Raw genomic sequence first — 10,003 nt, forward strand, 5'->3', positions numbered from 1 at the left:
AGTTAGAAAAAAAGAAAAAATACTAAGAAAGAACAAAAAGGAGAAGAATTTAGGAACTCGTATGTAAATGGAGGGCATCCAGAAATGGAATACTGAGCTCCAGGATTACTTTTCAACTAAGAGAAGTGAATGAGAATGGAAGTCTTTAGGGAAAACACACACACACACACACACACACACACACACACACACACAAAGACAATCCAGATATTTTATATAGAAATTTACTTTCTTAACTAGATAGTCCAGGCACTTCAAGCACTTTATGTGAGCAGAAAGCCTTGGTAAAATATCAATGTCAACTTTTATTGCTATAGATTCTTTGTCTGTCTTTGCAGGATAGCATTGCAGCACAATTAAGGAGGGGATCGTCCAAAAATTGTCAGCTCATGGAGATTACACTTATTGTATTTTCTTACAATTTATTCAATTTATCCCAGTATTTCTCAAAGCAACATAATTATAGCAACTTTTCTCTCTCCCTACCCTTTTTAGTTTTCTTTGTTCATTGCAAGAAGAAAAAGCGAAGCTTCCAAGTTTTCGTTAAAGAAAAACTCAGCGGTTGTGAAGTTCTCAAGGAATTACATATTTTTACTTAAAAAGTTAAGCAGTCTAGTATAGCTAGAAGATAAGTCAAAGAAATGTGCAAAAGTTGGGAAGGAATTTCCTGTTGATACTAAGAATGAAAAAAGAGCGGTCTCTAATGATACCTTGATCTTCCCCCCAAAAAAGAAATTCATTCTTTCTGTCAAAATGAGACTGCATTTCAACAATACCCCTCTTTAGTTTGAAGACTAAGCCATTCAGGACAATGAAGTATATGTAACTTAGGCAGAGATGTCCAACTGATAATAAGAATGCATTGCAAGATAAAGTATAATATGTGGTTCTTACCAAGGCAAACTTTCTTCTTCATTCAGTGTATGCTATTTAACTAAGTTGGAAGAAATAGCATCTGAAAAGCATTTCACTTAAGGTGATGTGCTAAAAAGAAAAAAGCAATATTATATATCATGGATACATATGCACATATCTAAATATAACTATATTTTAAGAGTAGTCAGGAAGCAGTGAGATTAAACAGAAAGAAAGATGTTCAAATATTGGAACAGTTTATTAATTCTTCATATTTTGATCAGGGATGAAAATTATTTCATATATATATATATATATATATATATATATATATATATATTACATAGCATAGGACCTAATTAGTTTAAGAGAAATTCTAAATTTTCAGAATTGGACTATTAAACAAAGAAAGAGTGGCAATTGAATAAAATCATTCACATTAAGTGTTGACTATTTTGGCAAATGAAATTTATGAGATATTAAATGGGTCTGAAATCAACAGAAATATCACAACTAGATGTATCTAAATATCAAATGTTGTGGTCATATGTTTATCACCATTAGGCATATTCAAAATATTTTGACACAGGTACACATAAAAGTAATTGTAATTCATTTAATAGCACAATGAAATTCTTTGTTATCCATCCTATCATTTTACTGACTTAATCTCTAAACTGAATTAAGAGAAATTCTGAATTTTTTATATTTTTCTTTTCATTAATAAAAGAAAAAGGTTAAATTAAAACCAGTAAAACAATATGAAATAGGTTCATAAGTGATGAACACATTTTCCTGAGTCTATTTACTAACAGGTTAGACAGTATAACACAACTGAAAGAATACATGCCTTAAAATCAGGAAGACGGGTTCAAGCATTGTTTCTAAGACATTCTAGCTTCATCACATGCTGAGATTATATCTCAAGCTGTAACTACATTGACCATCTATTTATCTTCATTTGTAGAATAAGTCTTCATACCAACAGTTCTCTCCAGTTACTAGTCAAGACCAAAATAGACATACAAGCAAAAAAAAAAAAAATACAAGAACAAAAACAAAAGAAGATACAACAGTATATCCGGATTGGAAACATTTTTATTCTAAGTTAGATCTAAGTTCAAAGTAAATATTAACTGAAACTAAAACTTAGTAAAAAATTCAAGTTACCCAATATGTTAGGAAATATCAAAAAACAAAACATTTGTTCTTATAGCAAAGTCAGTGATAACAGCTGATTGATGTAGTTTGTGATTTCTTCATAAAATACATGTGACTCTATGTGTAATTTTGCATGAATTAATAAATTAATAGCTAGCACCTTGAAATTTTAAAAGCCAGTTATTTCAAGCTAACAATATTGCTAATAAGTTAATACAAATCAAAACAAGTATGTTTATATACAAATCATGCATTATGATGGAACTGAAAGAACATAGGACAAGGAGGATTTTTGTTTTGTTTTGTTTTGTTTTCTTTTCTTTTCTTTTAATATGAGTTCTACTGGACCACAAAACTATGTGTATAGGTTGGGAAAGTCACTTACCTATTCTGAGTTTGTATTTCTTCATTTTAAAATGGGCAATATTGACAACTGTCTTGCCTACCCTACTGGATTATTTTGATAATCAAATGAGAAAATGTTTCTGAGAGAGATTTGGAAAATAACTTTAAAAATAAGGTTCTTAGTGTGTGGAATAGAGAGATAAGGAGAAGAACTTACAGGAATATATGAATTATTTTTCTGTATTTAACTTTCATTATTTCTGTGTTTCCCCTATGACCTGTATAATATGTACAGGCTCATATTTACTTGAGCCTTGGCCAGCTATAAACATATTTACTTAACCAGAGATGATGACATTTATCCTTGTTCAATGTTATCAATATTTAGATTATTAAATGCCATCAGCTCAGTAATCTAAAGTTTGAAGGTTTGATGGATGATTCCTCTTGGAACCTGGGAAACAAAGTATTCCGTTCTAATCTGCCTTTGGCACCAATGTTTAATATTCAATTAGGGGAAGAGGGCACCTGTTTCTCAATGTTCCCCAATTTATGATGTAATCCTTTATAACAGAACCTATAAAAGCTGTATATCTTTACTAAATCTTTAGCTCTCCTACCATGAGCTTTCTCTTTTTTATCTCGTGATGGGACAGCTCATCCTCTGGAGGTTTTAATAAACTTTTCTTCTTTCTAGTGAATGATTTCTGAGTAGTCATTTTGGGTAAGGGTCTTCTACATCCCTCACATTAGTAGTAGGTTGAAAATAACTGCCTATATCTCTGCTGCTTGAAGTCCTGATTGTATCTGAACAGAAATAGGTTTTCACAATGCTACTAGAAAGAGAAGAGCAAATTTGTTTTTATTAGAAAGAAAGATATCAGCTTAAATCTATTGGTATAGAATATATTAAATAGAATTATGTAAAATCATGTTACAATTAAAATATATATATTTGCCTGTCTGTTGTAAGGCAAAAAGGTTTCAACCTCTCTATACCTCAGTTTCCTCATTTCCTTTTTTTCATCAACTACAAAATGAAGAAGTTGGATTGGATCACTTCTAAGATTTTTTGTAGCTCTAAATATATGTAATAATATAAAACTTCCTCCATGATCCTTAAAATGCTTTATATATTCTTTTGCTACATTTTTCTTTTTTAAAAATTTTCTTCCCTATCTAATAGTACTGAGATTAATAGATTCAGATTTTTATGTCAGATCATAAAGCTTTATATACAAAATCACTTATAAAACATTGTGGGTTTTTTTTTTTTAATAAGCACAAGCCACCTTGAAATGGAGGAAGTAGTACCATATTTACACTACTCATTCATATGTCAAGAATTTTCATTGACATTGGGCAATTACTCAGACTTCCTTTCTTTTTTCAAAAAGTCCTCAGCTTTCTTTCTTCTTTTCTGTTGTATTTAACCTCTGGAGATAATAAATACCTTCTTAGGAAAAGAAAATGCTTAGGGAAATAAAATGACTTTTTTTTTCACAAAACAAAACAATTGGGAAATGTCATGATGACCTGATGACAGCTACTTTTCTGGTATTGTTAATTTTATTATTTCTGTTTAATAACAGAGTAGAAAGTTTTATGTCTACTTGTAGGTACCTCACTGGCGAAATGTTCAATTTCAGACAATCTGTCTTGAAGAAAGAATATTTACATTCTGATAAGTTCAGTTAAGAAAACTTTTTTTTGCTTGTTTGTTTAATGAAAGCAGGGCCCACAGGTTATAGAGCTATATGAGACCTTAGAAATCATCTAATCAAATTATTTCATTATGTATAGGAGGATGTATGCGAGCTGAGGCTCACAGAATTTAAGTGACTTGTCCAGGTTTGGTTTTTTGTTTGTTTGTTTTTGTCTTTTCTGTTAGAAATTCTATTTTTCCCCACTCTCTTTTCCTAATCTAAGGCAACTTTTGATACAATTCTGAGATAAATACTGATGTTTCATTTCCTAGGGAGATAATGGTGAAACTAGAAAAAGGCCTAAAAAACTTATAATCAGCACAATTATTGAATGATAAGCACATTCAAAAAGACTAACTTATTCAGTGTCACAGTTTTTTTAATGTTGTAACTGCAGAAAAAAATGAACATGAATAATAAATGTGATTTTATATTTATACATGTTTATACACTTATGTGCCATATATATATATATATATATATAAAGTTATATATGTTTATACACATAAAGCTTTTCATGAAAAAAATAATTCTATGTTTTCCAGAATGTTAGCCACAGAATTGGACTAAAGTTGAGAGACAGAGACAGAGAGAGGCAGACACAGACAGAGAGAGAGAGAGACAGAAACAGAGAGACAAAGCAAGAGAGAGACAGACAGAAACAGAGAGACAGAGCAAGAGAGAGAGAGAGAGAGATAAGAGAGAGAGAGCAGAGAGAGAAGGAGGGAGGAAGAGAGAGAGGGAGCAAGGAAGGAAGAAAGGAAGGAAAAAAGGAAGGAAGGGAGGGAGGAAGGAAGGGAGGAAGGAAGGGATGGAAGAAGGAAGGAAGGGAGGAAGGAAGGGAGGGAGGAAGGAAAGAAAAGTTATATATGTAATGTTACAGTTGGTCTTATTTAAGTGGTAAAACATGACTATTAACTGATGACATCATGTTGGCACATTTGATTTTAAGTATAAATTCCTCTATTCTGTTTGAATGTTCCTATCTGGAATGAAAACAGTACTTCCTTTGAAAAGAGAATTGTTTTGACAGACAGACACAAAGATAGATTTATCTATCAATACTTCTAGTTTATACTATTACATACATAATCCACTTTCACCAGAAAAACAGCTGAAGTTGTAAAAGTAATAGATGGATACATTTCACACTAGATGAAAGTATTGATAATAGAAACATAAATATGAGAAGTATTTTAAAATTAGGCTGTTTAAAGATATTATATATTTCATGTAATAACCGGTAATCATTTAAAGGGCCAAGTTACATTTCTGTGTACTCAAAAAACATAATTTTAAATGGAGCGTAACTTTATAGAACTCCTGCATGACAAAAATAAAATTAAGTGTGCTATGAGACAAAATAAAAAAAGAAAACTATTCTCAGGGTGTTTGTTATATCTTGCCCAAGATATTTTGCAGACTAAGAATAGTTTCATGATTTCTAGCTGAATGCAGATAGCATTCAAAAGGCAGCATTCCTTCCTAAGTATAATATGATCTTTTGTTGTTGTTGTTTGTTTGTCTTCCAGATCTATACTCCACTCTCTAAGATTATTGTTTGAAGACACTTGAATTTTTTTAGGCTTCTCTTAACCAAATGTTGCCATTATTGGTTAAAATTTAATCAGACTAAAATGTGCCTGTACATTTTTCACTGATAGAACTTTGTTTATATTTTACCATATTTGTAGGGAAGAACCATCAAAATGATCATGGCTCTGCAAAGTTTCTTAAGTGATTTTGATTGTGAAGTTATATCAAAATCACTCTTATTTTATTTTTTAGAAATGATCCTTTTGGCTGGAAAAAACTTTTTCTTACCTCTTAACAAACTGCTTCTTTTTATTGTTGTTATTTCATTCACATTCTTTCCCAACTCTTGTCTTTTACTTGAGGTTCTATGATTCTCTACCCCAGCCATTATATTTTCTACTCTTAACCTTCTCTCAATTTTCTTTCTCCTTTCCCTTTTCTCTTTACTTTGTTACACAGCTTAACATACATGAAATCTAAAGAGGCTGAAACAAAGCACTGAGAGGCTGTAGAGTCTAAATTAGTAAGAGAACATCTGATAAGTTTAAATCCATGTAAGAAAACTATATATGTATTTATATGAATTTCTAGCTCATTCTCCTGGATTCAATAAGACATAGAAAAAAAATCCAAGTAGTAATCAGCCTTTGACATATCAGACATTATCAGATCTAAGAACTGAGAATGCATACTAGTGGAACCTTCTTCAGTTTCTCTTCTTTCAAGAACAATAATAGTTTTAAACATTATATCTTTTAAGTTTTAATTTTGATTAAACAGCGCTTTGATATATGGCATTATGGTGATGAATTGATTGATTCTAAGTGAAACTGATTTATTCATCTCTTTTGACTGGTATGATTTACAATGATCTCTTTAAGAAGTGATATAGTCTAACCAGATTTGATAATGAGCAATACTTCCTTTTTTATCCTTTAACCCCTTTTTGGAACCAACATAACTGAAAAAAGTAAGCAGAAATCTTTAATTAGAAGACATTAAAAAATACAATTATGCCACAGAATTTCAAGTATAGCTTTACAAGATATCAGAACTCATGCTTACAAATTTGCACAGAGACTAAGCAAAACATCAGATTGACAGTAATGTTGACTTTTTTTAATTTAAAAAAAGTTTAGTAAACTTGCCATTGAGCAATATATACTTAGCATGAGAAAGGCTACAAGTTCTCTGTTATATATACATGTTCTCTCATTGAAAATTCATGGGTATTTCAGGATAGCCAGGTGTCTGATCTGTTTCTAAAAGGCAATGGGTATAATAAGCCTGTTCAATAAGTTATAGCTCATTCACCTCTTTCTTGAGTCTGTCTTCTTATAGCTTCAGGTTTTCTGATTGCCATATGTCATGCTGAACTTGAACTATTTGCCCCTTTAAAACCAGTCAGATTCTACCATTCTATATGACCCATTCTCTTTTGTTCTAATAATTAGCTGATTAGTGATATTGTGTTCCTTTCTAACAGGCTTAGGAGTTCAAGTATAGCAGATAACTATGCCAAAATAATCAATTTTTGATGATTTTTACTCATTCAAATGCATTTGACTTGGCTATACAATGGTACAATACATGACTTTTAGACAAAAATAACAGGTTCTTTAAACATCAGGTAATTGCATGAACTATAGACGTATAAATAATCATTTATCTTGTCTTTCAGCTACAAAGGTAACCTATGTGTGTGCATATTTATGTATACATACATATATCTATCTCTCTCTATGTGTGCCTACATGCATACACACATATACATAGATGCCTATATATCAGATTTTCTTGGTGCACAAATACATACAAGAATATAAATACAAAAGTATCCAAAGCTTTTAGTTTCATAGGTAAAAGAAAGCACTTAACTTTTTTAGTCCATTAAAGCTCAACTAGTTTAACTTTTTTTTTTTTTTTAATTAATTCTTGATCTCTACAGACATTCATCCCCATCACCCAGGAAACAGCCATATTCTTATAAGAACCAAATTCCTTATCTCAATAAGACGAAATCTTTCTCAATGTAAGACTCAATCATAAACAGTCCAAAAATAAATGTCTGCTAATTCCTTCTCTTTTTATTTGCTTGTTTGTTTAGAAGATAAAATTTGGAGTGAGAAAAACAAACTTCATTCTAATACCTAGCTTTGATCTACTTTCCAACAGATTTCCTAGGAAAAATAGATGCCTGATATTTACAATTTTGAAGCTTATTTTAAGGTAAAAGCATTGGTCCATATCCTCATTAGCACGTTAGTGTCCTGTTTCCAAATCAAGTCCAAAACAAGTTAAAACAAGTTCAGAGGCTGTAATCCAGAGATGAAATAATTTTGCAATGTTTCAGAGATTTTTTTAAAGAAAATAAACAGACCATTATTAACAGATGTAAAATAACATGTCATGTATCTTGAAGGAATTCATGCTAAGCTTATTACTGGACACAGTGAATGTAACGTGTGAATATGTTATAAACTCTTTAAGCTCTGGATGGGAACAGCAAGTTGGATAGAATCATCACAATTAATGCCTGTGTTTTTTCTTGTAATGAAGTAATAAATTTTAGTCAATGTATAATTGCCTTTATACAACACAGTTATTAGATCATTCAATGCTACATTTTCCCTTTTTGCTTGCCATTATCTCTTTTTCTAATTATAAAAAAAAAAACCTCACTATTATCAGTCATTACAAGAGATCCCTTTAATGATCAAGTATTAGATGTATGTTATCCTATTCTGCAACTTAGTAGTTAACCACTACTATCACAAACACTCCCAAATATGATGCTTGCTTTTTTTTTTTTTAACTCTTCTATTTGCCAACGGTTATCAAACTTCCACAAAGATTCTTGGCTTTCCAGATAGAAAGTTTTACAGAGTCCACCTTTATTCTGCTCTCATTTCCCCTTCCCCCACGCCGAAACTTGGACTACTCATAGGCTATTGGATCTAAAGCAACAACAAAATGCCAGACAGGAAAGCCACTGCACTATCCAGTGAGTTTGGCATCTCAAGGTAATAGAGAAGGCTATGTTGCCAAGCTCCAACATACAAAAAAAGGGGGCCAGAAGTTTAGGAACCATTCTAGCGGTGCTTTTTTTTTCCCCCAGCTGGGCTTTAAGAGCAATTGCTCCCTATCTCGGAGATATAAATCTCTCTGGGAAGTCTGTTCCACTAATACTGCAGGAAAAGGACGCGAGGCTGTCATCAGCTCGCGTTTTTCCCCTTCCCACAAAGGTTGGTTGTAGCAGGTAAGGAAGTTCAAAATGTAGTAATAAGTTAAGGAGAGAAGCGCACAGAAGCTCCTAACCTATGAAGGCTGGAGAGCACTCAAAGACTTGCAGAGCATCAGCCTGGTTTAGCAATAAGCAGCGAAGGGAGCTTCTTTAAGACGCGGAAATCTGATGCTAACATCTGCAGCGTTCGGGTGCACGGGTGGCAATGAGCTGAAAGGTCCACACGCTCTCAACTGGGCAAAATCAGAAATGTGTATGTGTGTGTGTGTGTATGTGTGTGTTTTTAAAGGACAGGGGGGGAAATCCTTTAAAAAAGAGAAAGACTTCTAGAGCTTCCCGTCTCGGACACCTGGTTTTGAAACCCTCGTTCTTGCTAAGAGGAAGGGGATGCGAGGAAGAAAAGATAAAAATATATATATATATATATATATATATATATATATATATATGCACACATACAAACACACATATTAAAAAAGAAGAAGAAGAATGTGCACCTTAGCATACCGTGTCCCGTGCAGTGGGGCTGCAGGACCCAAGTTTCCCAATCACTTCTTCCTTAACATAGCCCTAGTAGGAAAGCGGGGCGAGAGACCAGAAGACAGGGGAAGGAAATCATAATAAAGTATTTTCCTTACCTCGATCGGCTCCCACGGTCAGCACCTTAGCAATAGGTAATAATCCCGAGATTGTGACTAAGGCTAAGAGAAACTCAGACATTGTTGTTGCCGGGTAAGGCAGCCTGCGCTCAGGGTTGCTTGGCTGCACTCTCGGCCAGGCAGCGGCAGCAGTACTGAGCCCGGAATGGAGCAGCGTCATTTACAAATGTCACTGGAAATTCTTCTGCTAAATGAGCCCAGCCCGTCTACCTTCTCCCTGCCTTCGGCAGGATTTGGAAGGTCTATGGATGTGTGTGTATGTGACTCTGTGTGTGTGTGTGTGTGTGTGTGTGTGAGAGAGAGAGAGAGAGAGAGAGAGAGAGAGAGAGAAAGAGAGCGAGCGAGTGTGTGTGTGTGTGTGTGTGTGTGTATGTGCGTGTGAGCCGCTTGTGTGTCTTGACTTTTCAATGCAGAGTACGTCTGATCTTACATCACGCAAGAGGGGCAGTGAGAGATGCCAGAGGATGGGAATTCACTGATTAATCACAGAATCTACC

General features: G+C 33.3%; 1 protein-coding gene across 1 annotated transcript in view; it reads right to left on the reverse strand.

Moving 5' to 3' along the window:
* The window catches only part of LRP1B (LDL receptor related protein 1B), a 2,378,573-nt gene extending 2,368,778 nt beyond the window's left edge, over window positions 1-9,795 (reverse strand). The window contains exon 1 of the mRNA XM_031963676.1: window positions 9,486-9,795. Within this exon, the coding sequence (XP_031819536.1) occupies window positions 9,486-9,666 (181 nt within the window). The 5' untranslated portion in view covers window positions 9,667-9,795. The remainder of the gene's footprint in view (window positions 1-9,485) is intronic.
* Window positions 9,796-10,003: the final 208 nt, after the last annotated feature.

This window comes from Sarcophilus harrisii, chromosome 3, assembly GCF_902635505.1.
Source record: "Sarcophilus harrisii chromosome 3, mSarHar1.11, whole genome shotgun sequence".
Taxonomy (NCBI): domain Eukaryota; kingdom Metazoa; phylum Chordata; class Mammalia; order Dasyuromorphia; family Dasyuridae; genus Sarcophilus; species Sarcophilus harrisii.